General features: G+C 48.8%; 1 protein-coding gene across 2 annotated transcripts in view; it reads right to left on the reverse strand.

Annotated features, from left to right (window-relative positions):
* The window catches only part of LMNA (lamin A/C), a 48,393-nt gene extending 30,843 nt beyond the window's left edge, over nucleotides 1–17,550 (reverse strand). The window contains exon 1 of one of the 2 annotated variants that reach the window (XM_081174573.1): nucleotides 17,073–17,549. In XM_081174573.1, the coding sequence (XP_081030699.1) occupies nucleotides 17,073–17,422 (350 nt within the window). In that variant the 5' untranslated portion in view covers nucleotides 17,423–17,549. Of the gene's footprint in view, nucleotides 1–17,072 lie in introns of both variants that reach the window. The other variant, XM_081174572.1, reaches the window with a different exon arrangement.
* Between the last annotated feature and the right edge of the window lie 641 nt (nucleotides 17,551–18,191).

The raw sequence follows: 18,191 nt of genomic DNA on the forward strand, positions 1-18,191 counted from the left end.
AGTTCAAGGACACATTGAAGTCGGGTGTAATCATACCGGATGCAAAGTGGGGGCCGCGGTTCAGGAGGGTATGTGGCCAAGGGAGAGTCCTGAGGGCAAGATAGAAAGGCTGGAGGCCACATTTGTCACCTGGGTCCATGGTTCCCCATCCTTATAGTATGGGCAGAACACAAGGTGATGGAGGGTTGCACAGCTGTGTGTCCATTAGGGCATTATTTCACCAGGGTCAAAGACCCAGTTTGGGACACACACCCCATGCACATTTGCATATACACACACACGCACCACACACCACACCACACACACAGGCTGGGAGACTCAACAGCACCCCTCTGGAGGCTTCACCCAGGGCAAAAAAACATGGCTACCCCGTCCATAGATATGGCATTTGCCTCCCATGTGGAACTGGGCAACCCTCGAAGCAGTCTCAGTTGAGTTTCAGTCAGGAAACCTCCACAGCCCCAAATAATGTGATCTAGCCAGGTGTCAAGATTTTGACCTGTGCTTTGAAGGGTCTTGCCTCCTTCCTCGATGTCTCAGGAGGACTAAAATTGCCAGGCAAAGTGAGAAACTATGATGGCACTCATTTTTTCTGCCTCGCTTGAGAGCTTTGCTATTCACTCTTTCCTTGTGAACCATCTGGGCTGCACCCAGAGGTACCCACCTTGGCCAAGCTCTGCCCACCTGGTGGAATCCCCTCCACTCCCAACAACGTTCCACTCCCTGTCTAGGAGATTCCACCCCTGGATTCCCAAGGTTGGAGCTACCACCAGAGACACAGAAACCCTCACTAGGACACAAGTTGGTGCATTCCAAAGTTGCCACAGCTGCAAAAGAGAAGAGAAAGGAGGAAAGCAGCCGGTTGTTCCGGCTGACACAATGGACCCATTGAAGGAGGAGAAAGAGAAGCAGCAATTGTGGGACAGGTGGACAGCTCAAGAGCTACAAGTCACTTAAAAACCCTTCTCCTGCTGCTGAGATTTGGGTAGACTGAATGCAAGAGGCAAGAAGGCTACGGATGAAAGACAGACAGAAGCACAGACTGTGCAAAATGGAGAAGAATGCTTGGGGAAGGGCCTTTTTTATCTTAGCAGATCATGGCAAAGGTACACATAGTTCCATAATAGGCCACTCGCTCACACAGCTCAATCTTGACTGTCAAGAGCATGGTTCCAGCAAGTTGAAGAAAGCACAACCAGAGAACAAGTCAGTCTGGGTGTTGAAATAAACCTAGTGCAGGAGGTCAGATCTCCCAACAGGGTGTGTGTGTGTGTGTGTGTGTGTGTGTGTTTTAAAACTTCAAAGCAGCTGGGCAAGGGGAGGAGGCTCCAGTTGCTATCAGAGTCTCTCTGCAGCTGCTTTGAAATAAACACAGTGGGGGTTGAGATCTGAGGACTGATAGCCCCTCCACCCATCATAAGGCAGGTGGGAGATGCACTGCCAGCTCCCTTGCAGATTAGAAGAACTTTCTGGCCTGGTGCATTAGCAAGAGCTGCTGCATTAGCAAGAGCTTTGAACCATCCAGACGCCCCATCAAGGAAAGCAGAATGCCACAACCTGCAAAAAGTATGCAAATGACGGAATTCACCAGGGCCGGTCCTAGAATGAGGCAGAGAATGGAGGAGAATGCTCTTTTGCTCAGGTCCTGCATCTGGTTGGCCACTGTGGGAACAGAATGCTGGACTAGATGGGCCAGTGGCCTGATCCAGCAAGCTCCTATGTTCTTATGCTTCAGCTGCCAGTGCCAGTAGCAGGAATGAGGTATGTATGCAAGGGGGATGCCATCTGGCCCTGCACATCAGCTGCTAATTCTGCAGAAATCTGCCCGGCGAGTCATGGGCTGGGAGTGGAGGAGCAGAGAAGGCAGCAAGGCAGCCCTACAATCACCCACCAGACCTTACTCAGAAGTTTTCGAGCAAAGCCGCATCCTAGAAATCTTGCTCTTTGGAGAAAAGGCAAGGTGCTTTTGAGATGCCAAATCCTGTGCTTGCAGGTGGAAGCTGCGGAAGACCCTGAACCCTTATTTTGTAAGTCAACCGAGACTCCTCATGCAGCAAGCAACACACACATGGAACGAACCACACAAACCTGTGGTCAGATCAGCTGCTCAAGTGGCACTCAGTCCTACAAGCAACCTGGCTTCATGGATCCCAGTCCCAACAGAGAACTAACAGCTGGTTCTCTAGAGATACTGCTCTTATACATGGATGTTCCATTTGAGTATGTTGGTATAAGGGCGTTGAAGTAAGCACTTGGCAAAAGAAAGTGGGAGGAAGCAAAATTCTCTCTCCACCCTCCCTCCCCCTGAGCCTCTATACCAGGCATAGGCAAACTCGGCCCTCCAGATGTTTTGGGACTACAACTCCCATCATCCCTAGCTAACAGGACCAGTGGTCAGGGATGATGGGAGTTGTAGTCCCAAAACATCTGGAGGGCCATGTTTGCCAATGCCTGCTCCATACTCTGTCCCTCTAATCACAGGCCTGCCATTGCCACCCCCTTCTCCCGCCCCCCTCCCCGAGAAAATGAGCCAAGTCCTCATCCCCAACCAAATCTTCAGAGCTGTGCAGGATAATCTGTTGCTCTGACTCACATCCTGCCAATTGAAACATGCCCACTGTGGATATACAACACCCCCCCTTACATAGCCAGAAGCCAACAATTTCTCTCTCTCTCTCTCTCTCTCTCTCTCTCTCACACACACACACACACACACACACACACAGCATTGCCTCCTTCTCCTCACTCCCTCCCTTGTCTCCTGAAAGGACCTCAACTGCTGAAAAGTGCTTCTGCATAGAGACAAAGGCCTAGATCTTGAAGCAAACAACTGTGCCTTGGCTACCCTGCTCCTGCCATTAGGTCACATTCACACCATATATTTAAAGCACTGTTTCCCCTTTTAAATGTATGGTGCGAAACCAGTGAAATTTATAGAACATTAGTAGAAATGGAGGATCAAGAAGATCAACTGAAAGAGGTGTGGGGAAAGGAGACAACAGGGCAGATAGATGGTCAAAGCTGGGGAGAAATATGGGAGAATCGTACGTTGAAAATGTTGTCTATAAGAAGAAAATTATTCTAAATTAGTTTGGAAGTGGTATTTAACACCAGTCAGATTAAATCAAATAAACAAGGAATAATCAGTGTTATGTTGGAAGGGATGCCAAGAAACCAGGAATTATGCTCACGTGGTGGGGGTGCAAATATGTACAATTTTTCTGGCAAAGGGTGTTTAAGTAGATAACAGAAATCACTGGGTTAAAGCTGACCGAAAGTCTAGAGATAGCATTATCAATTTATGATGGGGTGGAAGATTCGCAGGCTATGAAGGACTTGCTCACAAATTTATTGACAGCTGCACAAATTATTATAGCTAGGAAGTGGAAGGGGCAAGCAGAATATAAAATGGAAGAACGGTATAAAGAGGTGTGGGATATAGCTATTAATGATAAATTAACATGGGCCATTAAGGTAAGTCGGGGAATATGCAAGATAAATGATTAAGGAGATATGGAAGGTGTTTGTGGAATTTGTACTGTTAAAATGGAAAAGGGTCAGACCATTGCAAGAGGTGTTTTGGGGAGAGACATTTTGGGAGGTTGGATAGTTACAATGGAATGATCTCAGTGGTGGGGTGCACATTTTTATTCTTATTATTTATGATTATAAGTTTGTCAAAATAAAATAATAAAAATCAAAAAGCACTGTAATGCCACTTTAAACAGTTACAGCTTCCCCCCAAGAATTCTGGGAGCTGGAGTTTGCTAAAGGGACTAGGAGTTGCTTGGAAGCCCCTATCCCACCCCCCGCCATTCCCAGAGTAGTTTAACAGGAATTCTCTTCACAAGGAACTCCAGGAACCATAACTCTGAGGGAAACAGGGGTCTTGGCAAACTACAGCTCCCAGGATTCTGGGAAGGAAGCCATAGCTGTTTTAAAATGGCATCAAGGTGCTTCAAAATATATGGTGCAACAATGTCAAGGAGAGACTGAAAATACTTACCTGTGGTGGCATTGCTGCTTCCTGCAGAATTTCAATGCTCAGTTTACCATCTCCACCTTCTCTCCCTTGTCACGGACTCTGGAGGCTCTGCCAAGATCGTTTAACCTTCCACTTCCTTTAAAACTGCTTAATGCAGGTTTTAATGCAGCAGACTTTCAACAACACCACCTTTACATCTCAACACCAGACCAATATTAGAAACTGAGATATGAAAGCTAGGAGCTAAATGGCACCTTAAATCTAGGGTTATGGGCACAACAACAGAATGACTAGGTGCGCTCCCCCCCGCCCCCCATAACCAAAATACAAAGCTGAAAATGAATGAACTGCAGCTAAAATATTATGTTCATTTTTTTTCACATGCTCTAGTCCTTCCCCTCCCACCCACCCCAAATATTCTTAAGAGGGTCTCTTCTCCAGTCTTCAGAGAGTACTGTTGCTGGAAGTGGCGAGGCAGAAAAGGGCCCTCCTTTCCTTCCACTCTGCAGTTTTAATCGGAAATCTTAGGCGCAGTGCTGCGCCCAGAGCTCAGAAACGGTTTGTGCTAATGAAATTCCCTATTGCAAAATGCGCCTAGAACAATGGGAGTTTTGAACACTGCACCAGACTATATTTGAAGAAGAAGAAGAGTTTGGATTTGATATCCCGCCTTTCACTCCCTTTAAGGAGTCTCAAAGCGGCTAACATTCTCCTTTCCCTTCCTCCCCCACAACAAACACTCTGTGAGGTGAATGGGGCTGAGAGACTTCAAAGAAGTGTGACTGGCCCAAGGTCACCCAGCAGCTGCATGTGGAGGAACCGGGAATTGAACCCGGTTCCCCAGATTATGAGTCCACCGCTCTTAACCACTACACCACACTGGCTCTACACACTTGGTTGTAGGAAGAGGTCTTAGGTGACATCCATAACACCATACATTTAAAGCACACAGCTGCCTTGAAAGATACTCGGGAACTGTAGTTTGCACTTCAGAGCTGCAACTCCCAGCACCTTTAGCAAAGTACAGTTGCCAAGATTACTTGGGGGAAGCTGGGTGCTTTAAAGGTGCTTTTCAGGTATGGTGTGGACACAGGCTCTTTGAGAAATGAGACACTTCATCTGCACAACTCTGCATGAGCCAGACCGCTCCTTAAGAGCTTTCCAATGTGGAAAAAGAAAAAGAAAAATCAACACGCTCAGAGAGCTCAAACTTCTGCAAGGGAGCCTCTCGCAGCCAATTGGCTCATTCAAACCCAGCAAGAGAGCAGAGTCCGTTTCTGCGGGAAGGAAGCATGCTTGTCCCATGCGTCACACACGGGGGGGGGGGATCACCCCCAAAGGGAGAGAGAGCTCTGTAAACTCCTATAAAGCTTTTGGAATGCAAGAAGTCCTGGGTTCAAGCCCCAGGTAACGCTCTCCCCTGGAGAGTCAGCATGGCCCTTATTGAGCTAGTTGGACACTTGGTTTGACTCCATATAAGGCAACTTCTTGTGTTCGCCACAGACGGGGGAAAAGAATCACATCAGTTTGGGGCAGGAATGGCAAAAGCTCTGAAATAGGTAATACAACATTTCTGTTGCCTTTGAAAGGATGCTGATATTGGGTGGGGGTGAAAACTGGTCTTCCTGCATTTTCCCTTACATAGCCTACACTGTCTTAGGAATGGCTACCTTCTGCTCCAAGTAGGTAAGCCACCCTTCACCATGAGTAGAACCTCCTTGTCCAGAGGCAGTGCACCTCTTTAGTTCTAGGTGTCAAGAGACCAACCTATTGATCCCAGCATGTCCTGCTTGGCAGCACCCACAATGTGATATCATTATGAGTTGCATTTGTATCCCACCTTTTTCTCCAAGGAGCTCAAGGTGGCATTCATGGTTCTTCCCCTTCCTCAATTGATACCCAGAGCAAGCCTGCAAGGTAGGTTAGGCTGAGATGCAGCAATTTGACCCCTGGTCTCCCAGGTCCTAGTAGTATGTGTCCCATTATAGAAGAGATTGGGGGACCTGTGTCCCCTTGCCAGATGTTCTGGACTGCAACTCCCAGCAAACGCAACAAGGACAGCCAGGCTGGCTGAGGCTGATGGGAGTTGAGGTCCAAAACATTTAGAGGTGCATGTGAGGTTGGGGAAAGCTGTCATCCATTATAATGCTGGCTCCCCATCCTATTAAGCCTCCTGAGCAGAACAGACCCACGAGCCATTCAAACAAAGAAGCAGCTGGAGGCACGATTACCGGTACCTGGAAGGGCTGGCCAACAGTGCGAGTCTCGGGTCCAGCTCCTTGCAGGCTGCAAAACATCCCAGAGGGATGAGCTTCTTCTCCCAGGCTTCCGCACGCAGATGCCAACCTTCAAATTCAGTGTCATGTTAATTATGGGGGAAATCTGTTGCAGGTAGCAGAAATGTGACACAAAAGCAGCTGCTGTCACTTCACAACACTTTCAGGATTTTGCAAACTACTCATGGCGTGCTTCCAAGCATCTCCAAACAACAAAGAAGGGTGGAAGCTTTTTAAAAACAAACTTTTTTGAAACTCAGCAGAGGTCTCAGGAAGTTTCTCTGTGCAGGTGGGAGCAAAATCTCATGATATGTAGTGCATGGTATTCCACCAGCTCTCTGTTCTTCTCTCCAGATAAAGAGAGATAAAGATGAGGGTACCACGATGGGAGGAAACCTGCCCCGAGATAATGCTGGCAAGCCTGTCTCCTCCAACATTTATACTTCCAGGGAGAACGGTCTGAATGCATTCACACCTTTATAATGAGAACTGCAATCTTGGCTTTAATAAGGAGCTGGGACTCTCAGAAACCAAAACTACCGTTCTGTTCTCAGGGCCACACAGAAGATGGAGAATAATCAATGACCTTCTGGAATTATGGAGTCAAAATAAGGGACTCGTTGTCTATGATCTGAGCTCCCTTCCCATGCTGGGATTAATATTTTTTTTAGAGCGAGGATGACGTATTAAAGACCCACATTCTGAAAAACTTAGTAAGTGTGGATGCAACCCAAAGGGGCAATGAGAAAGGATCTCAAGAATTGCACTCGGACATTTCTGTCTCTCTGAGAAGGTTAATAGGCACAGCTTTGAAGAATGGAGGAGTCAGGAAACACAAGAAAGCTCTCTCTACACCCCCACCCCGGGCCCCTCTCTCCTCTTCACCCGCTGAAACGTGAGGGCAGCAGATCCCTGGTAAAGAACTGGCTGTTCCAAAGTGTGGTTTTGGATGCAAGGGGAAGAAAGCAGAAGGAATCAATTAGGATCTGAACAAGAGCCCCACCCAAAAGCCATTGAGGAAGCTGCTCAGGCAAGGACTGGGAGAGCTACAAACTGCTTTTTATTTTGTATACTTTATTACTACTACTACTATTACTACTACTCTATTATTGTTAGTAAAAGGTTGGTTTCCTTGTTTCCTGCTATTTGTCATGGGCAAATAACTACCCTGATTTTGTCTATGTGTGGGAGAAGGGGGCATTCAGGAGGCTAACTTTTTTAAATAATTTAGCTCCTGTACCAGCTAATAAATTTTATTGACTGTGTTGGGAGGACGCAGACTACATATTACACTTGCTACAGAACCACTGTAACTCAGGGGCAAGCAGTGCCATGGCACCCAAATGAGTCACAATGAATTCTTAATGGCTTTGGTGAATTATTAAATGAAGAGCAGCATCAAACAGGAGGCAGGGCAGGGGAGGGGCTGATTAACCCTCTCCTCACAGTTCCTTCATGCTCCAAGAACTAGCCCCCTACGCTGGCTGCTTGTGCCCCTGCAGGGCTCCAGCTGAATGCTTAGGGCTAAAATATGCATCTGAAACCCTGGCATGTGGAAGAAGGGCTGAAGGAATGAGCAGAACAGCAGCCAATCGGATAAAAATTAAGCATCGCCCTCACCCTACCGCTCCTCCAGTCAAAGTTACAGCCTCCCAAGGGTGCTTTTCTTTCTTTTCTTGTATAATTCAAAGGAACTTCCTAGACCTCCCTTGCTTCTTCCCATTCATTCCATGTGTCTAATATAACTCACATAGAGGTGTTACTTTAACAACTCATGGGCAAATATTAATACCAATTGTAGGCATTAGGTACTATCATGTTCCTTGTCTCAGAGCAGCAGTTGTTCTCAGCAAAGCGCAAACCGGATCCATTGTTAAATTAAACAGACATCCGCTTTCCAGGTTTTCTGACTGGGATCTCTCATAGACCTACCTGGAGATCTTGGGAATTAAACCAGGGACCTTCTGCATGCAGAGCTGATGTTCTACCACAGAGCTATGGCCCTTTGCTGACAGTGGTGTAACAGAACCTGGAGGGAGCAAGTTCTGAAACTGCGGCAGGTGAAGCTACCTGGGAAGGGCTCCTGTGAGTGATGCCTTGGCCCGATGGCACACATGCAGCCTCATTCTATTGTCTATATAAAGGAAGAGAACGGGGCCCTGGGCTCAGAGAAACCTCAGGGATGAAAAGGTGACAAGTTAAGTGCTTCGAAGAATTTATTCTTGGCATGAAAATCAACAGGCAGCATCAAGGCTTTGCAAGGGAAGGTAAACAAGAGACACAAACAGGAGCTTCCGAAAATTGTGGTATGGTGATGGCGGGATATTTTGTCAAGGTTCCTGGCATGTAAGAGGGAAGGAAATGCACAATCCAAACCAAAGTTTTGCATAGGGGAACCATTTCTTCCCACAGGATTTGGTTTTCAGCGGCTGAATTCCCCCACCCATGACCAGCCATGTTTCTGCCCCAGAATGCACTCAAGGCATTGGATTATGGATTCAAACTGCCAGCAAAGAGATTTTGCCAAGCCCATCGTTATGGCTGAATGTCACGTTTCACCTCTCTGAGGAAGGAGGCGCCAGAAGGGGCACTGGAGGCAACAAACACACACACAACAACCAACCCGCCTTGCTTAAAAACTGCACGTGAACAGGCAGGATCTTGGATTGCCAGCAACAAGCCACCAAGAATCCCAAATCCTTGGAATAAACGCTTCTTGCCGGAGCAGAAGGGCGTTGGCCACAGCCATGAGTCAGAAACGGTTCTGGCACAGAGTGCCAAGCATGTGCTCCACCCTTTCAAATCCAAACCGCTGGCTGGTTTCTATGGAGTGGCCAATCCAGAGCTTCCACAGCAGCATCCCTAGTTCCCATTGGCCCACTAGAAGATGCCGAGAGCAGGGGCTGATGGGAAGCCTCACCCGTTAGGCACACGTGAGGGGTGCAGGGCTGCCCTGGCTTTGTCTGTGCCATGTCAAAGATCTGTAGCCATTTCTGCCTGGGGACTGGCGTGAGCCTTGAAGTGCCATGCCTTTACCAGGCTCCCCTGCTGCCTAGCTTTCATACTTTTCCAGGCTCCCTTACTGCCTGGCTTTTAACATGCGTCCCGGTGAGGTTTTTAGGAAGGCAGAGTACGTAGCACATAAAACCCATTCACTCTTACTGCAGGGAGGAGATTAGAATCCAAGAGTAGCACATAGAGATGCAGGTTCCAATCCTGACAGCCTTGTCCAAATCATGCACTCCAGTCCTAAACTCTTTGCAGGGTACTTGCAAAGACAAATGCAACTTTGTACACGCAGGGTATGATTCAAATTTATTCAGTGTTGCTGTAACCTGCTACAGATACCCAAGAGGGAAAGGGGTGCATCTTGCACTGATCAGCTTCCCTGTAGAATGGAGACACTCACCCATGCCCACAAACCACAAGCTATGGGGCCTTTCCTGCGCTTTTTACATCTGTTGCAGGTAATTGCATTTTAAAGAATGTCGCACGTTCCAGGTAGAATTTTGCAAAAATGTGACACATGCAACCAAGACAAACAGAAGAAGGTGCCTCTTATCAGGTCTGGCCAATGGCCCACCATGCCTGGAATTGTCTATTCTGGCTGACAGCAGCAATGATGGCTTTCCGGTGGTCTGCATGTCCCAGGTTTGATCCCTGGCATCTCCAGGTAGGGCTGTGAAAGAGCCCTGTTGGAAACCCTGGAGCGCCACTACCCAGTCAATGTAGACAACAATGAGCTAGATCAGGATCTCCAGCTGTTTTTGGACTACAGTTCCCATCATACCTGACCACTGGTCCTGCAAGCTGGGGGTTATGGGAGTTGTAGTCCAAAAACAGCTGGCGACCCAAGTTTGGGAAACCCTGAGCTAGATGGATCAATGGTCTGACTCTGCATGAGGCAGTTTCCTATGTTCCACTTCTGTTTTGAGACCCAGCTGAACCATGGAAAACTTGTGTTCTACCACCCAGCTTCAGGCCATGCCATACATCATGCTGAACAAACAAAGCCACATAGGGGAGGGTCTAATAAATAGCAATTGGTGGTAAGAGTCAAAGTCTGACTTACATACAAAGCTAATTTATTTCAGTATCACTGCCCACCCATACCAACACAAGGCATTTCTGGCAAATCAACAGCCTGAGAACAGGGGCGGGAGTTGAGGAGCAGCCAGCTTCATCAGGTTTAGTAAAACTTCCTTGCCTGCTCACCTGGAAACAATCCTTACTCGACACAGGTGAGTAAGCAAGTGGTTATAATATGAGCACAATATACCTGGATATCAGATGTTGGGGATAGACAAGAGGAAGCCACACACCCTTTTATGCCCAGCATATAAGCTCCCTGGAGGCTTCTGGCTAACCACTGCTGGAAACAGAAGGCTGGGCCTTTGGACCGAATAGAACAAGGCATTCAAAGTACAGTGCACATGGCCTTAAGATTTAAGGGGAACCCGGAACCTGATTCAAGTGCTAGGGCTCAAGGCATAGAGCATGCCAACAAAGGAAAAGTGCCTCTGAGCATACATGAACCAATTTTTGCTCCCCACCAAGTTACCCACAAAGCTCCTTTAGAACCACAGGGGCTTTGTTGCTGCAGCAAACCTGCTCAGCAACTCTGGCCTCTCTCCAGGCTGTTTAATGACAACTCAGCCTATGGCTGTTTGGAACTTCCTGGTGTTCCTTTCTTGTAGCTCATAGCTGGACGTGCCCACAAAAGTCCCCGAAAAACACAGTCCTCCAGCACAGATCATAGATCACAGAATTGTAGAGTTGGAAGGGACCCCGAGAATCATCTAGTCCACCCCACTGCAATGCAAGAATATGCAGCCCATATGGGATCCCCGTATGGGAATCGAACCTGCAACCTTGGCATTATCAGCACCATGCTCTAAGCAACTGAGCTGCCAGTCTGACTCTCTAGGCAACCAAGAACACTGGCATCGAACGGTTCGCCAAGATATAACTTGTACTGGCCTGTTTGGGAGTCCTAGTTACCGTATTTTTCGCTCTATAACACGCACCCGACCATAACACGCACGTAGTTTTTAGAGGAGGAAAATCTGTAGGCATGCCACCCGTATGCATTTCCTCCATAACACGCACAGATATTTCCCCTTACTTTCTAGGAGGAAAAAAGTGAGTGTTATGGTGCAAAAAATACGGTACCTCCTTCGCTAGCCACTGCTCAAGGGGGCTATCCTGCCTGAATGGTGATGTCGCCAAAGGGGAAGGGTCTGTCAAGAAATGTTGCAGGGGTGGGAATTACTTTAAGGAAGCGGAAGATCAGTGTGGCCGCAGGGAAGATCTCAGGAATGGGTGGGGGGCTGTGTGTGGTGCATTGTGGTGTTAAGGTAAGCAAGATAGTTGGGGAGACTATCCGCTGTTATAGGGAAGAGCTGCAAAGAAGCTCATTTTTTTTTACCGGGTCAAAAATTAAAGGTTAAAAACTAGCATGATCGGCTGTGTATCTGTCACTGAACTCTAACTGGGATGGATGTCTCCCATTTGCACCCTGGCACAGGTGGGTGTTTCAACATGATCAAAGTTACGATGGGCTATTGATTATGGCAAGGGTGGCTAACCTCTCACCCAGGAGGGAGGTCTGATGCAGACCCCCAAGACCCAACTGATTTGGCAGTGGCAAAAAGGTAAGAAAAATTAAAGTGGGCTCCTCTCCACTCAGCTACTTGATGGAGAATGCCAGAATACGTGCTTGTCGCCAAGTCCTGATATATTCGCTTCTGGTTCTCATGGTCACAATGATAAGCTGGAGAAAGCTAACAAAAGCATCAGAAACTAGGGGCACGCCAGCCTCGAAGAGACAGACCACATCCTACCCAGCTTCCTACCCGCGGGAACCATTTGTTTGCCTCTCTGTTTTCAAACAAGAGTCTTGGACAACAGTTAAGAGAAGTAATCCAGCTGCACAATCCTGATAGTTGCCTTGCCAGGGTGCAAGCCGAGTCTGGGTGGCAGAGATACCGAGTGGCTGTTTCCACCCAGCCTCCAGGTTAATGTACTCCTAGATATTATTGAATGCCTACTTGTATGCCCTGTTGCACTCTGTGGGGCCTAGCATGCTACTAAAAAGTCACCCCAAGGGGGATACACTAGCCAGTCAAAAAGAGAAAATCCACTCCTGAGACAGGGCAAGTGCAATGCAAAACTGTGATGATATTATTATTATTAACCACCAAACATCAAAGTGGAAGGCACAAATGGAAAGGAACTGAAAGCTGGTGAATCAAGAATTCTAGAGACTCCAATGCGAGCGATATGTTCAAAGGGGAAACAATTGTTACGGATGGGGAGACTTCGTCACGCAGCGTGCTTTGATCTTTGTAAAGCTACCACTAAAAGGGGAACAGCTTGCAAGGTAGAGGACTTTGCTTCCGACCACAGGCGGGGCCCTCCAGCCGCCTCACCCCCACGCAATGTCTAGCTCTCCCCCCCCCCCCCAGGGCTCCGCCGGGGAATTTCTATTTGTCCTTCGAAATCAATGAATTACGATTGTAGTTTCCCTTCGGCTGACTCACACTGCCTCTTGTTTGCAGTCTCAAAACATTTGCTGCCTCCCCTGGCAACCGCTATTGCCGAGCTGTCGGACCAGGCGGGCAGGCAAACAGGTTAATTGCAAAGGAAAACCTTTTGCAACCAGCCTTGCAAAAACAGAAAGACAGGTAGCCGGCGCCCCACGGGAGGAGACGCAAAAGGGCCCCATGTGCTGCTGTTTGTGGCACAAAGCACACGGTTGTCAAGACCCGACGCGTGGGCTGCAAAGCCTGCCTGCTTCTGGGGCACAGCACAATGGCTGACAAAACAGACACCTGGCAGCTAGACGGGACTTCCAAAAATATTTCCTGCTGCTCTGAGTTTGTCTACTCCTACAGAAGAGGGGCAAAGCTACACAACATGCAACTGCAGTTGACAACAACCATTTCTTTTTGCATTAAATTGTAGTTAAGCACAGGGGCATATTAAAGAAGTGGCAACTGTGGTTAGACGCCCCATGAACACACCGAACTGCTATCAAGCCATAATCTGAGGCTTGCAGTATGAATCATATCAGCTGCAGCATACCAATGCCGATGAATCTTCAACCAGGTTGGGGGCAGAGGAGAATAAAAGACACATCTGTAATGTCCCTACCTCCTATGTCTCAAGTGAACATGCAGTAAGGCAGAGCTTTCCAAACTGTGTTGCATGAATTCTCCCTGCGCTTCTCCCGGGGATGGAAAGGGGTTAGTTTAACCTCTGCTTTGCTAGTAAAACTAAATTACTGTGTGGCGAAATGATGCATGTGTAAAATGTGTGTCACCAACATGAAACGTTTGGAAGCTCTGCAGTAAGGGATATTAAGTCCTACAGCTCACTTGGGGTGAGCAGGAATCAACACCAGATGACCAGGCAGGTCTTTATAAAAGCTTGGCCAGAAAACATGGGTTTATGCAGGCAAACAAGCCAACAAAAACCCTTGTGCTGCGGCAACTTGGGTGGAATTAACTGCAAACCATTCCTTGCCCAGTCTCCTCCTCCTCCTCCTCCTACTACTACTATTATTTCAGTTGTCATTCACACAGTGCATTTCAAATCTGTAAAATGCTTTGCAGGCATTGTTTTAGTAACCTGCACCACAGCCTTATCAGATAGAAATATTGGCCTATCATCCCAATTTGGCAGATGAGGGACCAAGCTAAAGACCAACTAAGGCTGCAACTCTGAGCACAGACAGCTGGGAGGAAACCCCTCTGAAATAAATGGGGCTTAGATGTGAAAATTAAACGCATGTGGGTCTGGGCTGCAAGGCCACCCAGGAAGCTTGAGTCACAACCTGGGAAGTTCATTTGAGTACTTCAGAGGTAATCTGAGGCAAGGCAGGTTCACCCGCCTTCCCCAGCTGGTGCCCTCCAGATGTCTGGAACTACAACTCCCATCGGTGCTGCAATGGCTGCACTGACTGGGACTGATGGGAGTTTTAGTCCAAAACATCTGGAGCGTGAAACAGGCTGGGGAAGGTTATCTTGGGTAATCTGCAACTTTTTCCTGGTATGCTACATGCATGCAATTATGAAACTTATGTTCAGGCTTGGTTTTGAAGTGCTTTATGGAGCACTTGCAAGTGGTGGGGAATGCAGCCTCCCCCCCAAAAATGCCCACATTAAGAGCAGCCGCTCAGCACCTAGTGCTGCAGCCTTTTCAAATGATTCTGCCACACATAGCACAACAGACCCAGGATCTAAATGGAGACAGGCTCGCATTGCCATTGAGATGAGCACAAAGTTATCTAAAGCAGGATCTGCAATGGGACACATGGAGGTTAAATATAAAACTGAGCTGCATGCAAGCGGCATCTGCAAAAGGCTTTATTTCTGGGAAAGGGACTCTGCAATTTACTCAGAAAGGACCCAACGACTCACCTCCCCCGCCCTCACTTCTAAGGCTTCTCAGCAGAGAAGGCTAGGAAGCCACAGCAAAGCCAAAAGCTGTAGGAAAATGAGACTGGCCTGCAGACTTTGGCATAAGGCTGTTGTAGCTGCCACATTCCCTACTGCCTATCAGAGTTCAGTTACCTCCTGAAGCCGAATACTGGCAGGGAAGGCAGGAGGAAAGAGGGTACAGTTGTTCAGCATGCAAGCACAGCACTATCAAACCATGCACGGCAGAACACAGTTACTACAGCTGCACCTTGGTTCCTTTAAAACAAAAAACCTCCATGTTGAGTTTTGAAGTTCCTAGTCCTCCTGGTTCAAGAGCAAAAAACAAAAAAAACTCAGCACTGAGAGAACACAAAAAACTATTTAGAAACTAGAGGTGGTGAGGAAGCGGCGGGGGGGGGGGGGGAGACAACAGACTGCTACTCGTTATAGTTCCTGCTCCTTTGCTATGACCATCAGGTCTTCCCCTCTGCACAGCCTGTTTCTCTGCAAGTCTGAACTCACATTCTACAGCAGATGCCTAAGAAACGTGGAGGAGATGCATTCCCCACCCCCGGGCCCACCACAAAAATGCAGCCAACGCACAGTAACTAAGTGTGTGGCGCAATCTGCCCAATGTGCACAATTTATTCCAGTTGCAGAAATTTAGGATGAGCAGAGTGGAAAAAATATATAATCGCATAATTCCTCCACCACACCCAAATCGAATATTTGAGCCAACACAGAAAAGGCTGCGTAGGAAAAATCTAAAACGGTGACAATGAAGGTCAGAACGGGCGCAAATTCAGCAAGCAGTTTGTTAAATCAGATGCACCCCTGGATGGAAAAGGGTTCGGCTTGAGTAAAAGCGGTCATAGGTGGGCACTTCAGAACAGAATGTTCACCTTGCCAACCAGCAGAACAGCAAACATAGTTTGGTTCTACTGAAGATAGAACTTGCTAAGCTTAGAAGTCTAGGGAATCCTCCAAGAGAATGAAGGGTGTGCCTTGATAAGAGAAGCACCTATCCCATAGTCTGCCCCAAGAGCTTGCTGACATTTCCTGCGGCCCCCAAACCGAACGGTGATCTGCCACACAGAGGCTTTTGGCAAACCACTCAGACAATTCATGAGACAACCACATACACAAATAGTCCTTGCCCAATTTGGAGTGGAGACTAAGCTGTGTACAGTATACACACTCTCATTCAAGTCTGCACTCAATGCACTCCTAGCTGCTAGTAAGGGAAGCGGTGTGCGCACAACACGAGCCACAATCCATATCTATCCTGACGTTTCTTGTGAAATATTGCATTTTAATGCACTTTCCCCCAAACCAGCTTGGCTCCAAATTGAGAAAACAAATGGCCCAGCTGTGTTTTAAGCCAGCTTGAGTTGTTTTCAACCAAGCCTTACTCAGAGTGAACCCACGGAAATGAATGGAGGCACCTTAGCCATGCCCATTCATTTCAATGGGGTAGGCAACGCGGTGCCCTCCAGATGTTCTTGGACTAGAACACCCATTGTTCCTCTCCCCTGGCCATGCTGACTAGGGCTGAGGGGAGCTGGAGTCAAACATCTGGAGAGCACCACACTGAGGACCCCTTAATCTGGTCAACACAGGGAGGGGGCAATTTATGCAATCTTAATGGAGACTATTGTGCATGGCCTCATTGCCGGCACCAAAGCCATCCCCTGTGCTTGCTCCCCAATGCACCCAAAACCAGGACATGGATACAAAATATTAATTTGATGGCCATTGGTGGAAATTTAAGACAGTTTTTTAAAAAAAATTCTGATTACTCCAAGATATTCTGAACGAAACACAGCTACAGTGCCAAGGAGAATTAACTCCCTTTCTAAGTTTGGGGGATCCATCCAACTATTGTTTAAGATATGCTGGCCACATACCACAGAGGTAAACTTTCCACTGCCAAACTGGAAATTCCAGGCAGCCGCGACAGATACCACAATGCCAACCGCACAACCAATTGCCCACAAAAGAGGAAAAGAAAGTGTTCATTGTCAAGCCTGAACGTGGGCTTGGGGAAGAATATGCCGCCGCCTCCTGTGCCCACAACAGAGTCACAGTCTTCCCAGCTGGAGAATGACATTCTTTGCCCTCCCAGCTCATATGATGGCTGCCAGCTTCCATGCCCGCTTTGGTCCCTGCCCAAAATCCTTGTGGGCCACCATCCACTGGGCTTACGCTTTTGACGCAATCCTGACTATGTACTCCAAATCGTGCAGAGGTGTTTGTGGGATTTTCTCTTTTCTTTTTTGAGGGGGGAGGGCTGAGGAAAACGGTGTTTGGCCCAAGGAGGGTTCCCTCCACCCCCACCCCGGGTCCCTGGGCGAGCGCCCCTAGCCAGCCCCTTCCCGGGCGCCCTACCTGGCCTTGAGCTCCTTGAACTCCTCGCGGACTTTGCTCAGCTCCAGCTGGAGGCGCGCCCGCTCCTTGGCCACCGAGTCGAGCGTCTTGCGGGCGTCGGCCAGCTCCGCCTCGTAGGCCGACTTGATGCCCGTGACCTCGCGGCTCACCTCCTCCTCGGACTCGGTGATGCGCAGCCGGAGCCCGGCGTTCTCGGACTCGAGGGAGCGCACCTTGTCGATGTAGATGGCCAGGCGGTCGTTCAGCTCCTGCAAATCCTCCTTCTCCTGCAGGCGGGTGATGCGGGCCGGCGAGAGCGGGGTCGAGGTGCCCCCGCTCCGGGTGCTCCTCTTCTGGCCGGGGGTCTCCATGGCGCAGGCGGGGGTTCGGGCCCTGGCGAACGCGGAGGACGAGGGAAGCGGCGGCGGCGGCGGAGGCACTGGAGGAAGCAGCAGAATTCCAACGCACCTCGACTCTCCAAGTGACAGGCGGTCTGAGTCACGGGCTTGGAGGGCAGCTCATATAGCTTTGGGAAAAGGCGGGGGAGGCTGGGGAAGAGGAGGGGAGGGGCTAGGCAAATAGAACCAGCCCCTTATTTGCATAGTTAAAGGAAAACTGCCCAGGACTGGGTTTTTATCACATTCTCTAATGCTTCCCTTCTTCGTCCGCCTCCCTCCTCCCGATCTGCTTGGCCTTCCCCTCCGCTCAGGGAGTTTCGACGACCCAGAGAGCAAGGAGCCTGTGCGCCTACTGGTTAGAGCAGCCTTTTCTCAGACGGCGTTGGAATGCAGCGCCCACCATCCCAAGCTAGCAGAGAAGGTGATCAGGGATGATGGGAGCTGTAGTCCAACAGCGTATGAGGACCCAAGGTTGAGAAAGGTTGGGTTCGTTGGAAGGGAGCCTGAGCACCATCTAGTCCAACCCCCTGCAATGCAGGAAGATGCATGCAGCTGCCCCAGACGGGGATCGAACCTGCAACCTTGGCATTAACTGCAGCATCACGCTCTGAGCTATCCAGGCCAGGGTTCGAATCCCCATTCATAGGGAAGCGCCCAGTCGCCGGCTCTCAGCCTAGCCTACCTCGCAGGGTTGTTGGGGATTAGGTGAGGAGGTAGGAGGGGGAGAACCATGTGCGCCCCC

The sequence above is a fragment of the Podarcis bocagei genome, assembly GCF_964188305.1.
Source record: "Podarcis bocagei genome assembly, chromosome: 16".
In the NCBI taxonomy this organism is placed as follows: Eukaryota; Metazoa; Chordata; class Lepidosauria; order Squamata; family Lacertidae; genus Podarcis; species Podarcis bocagei.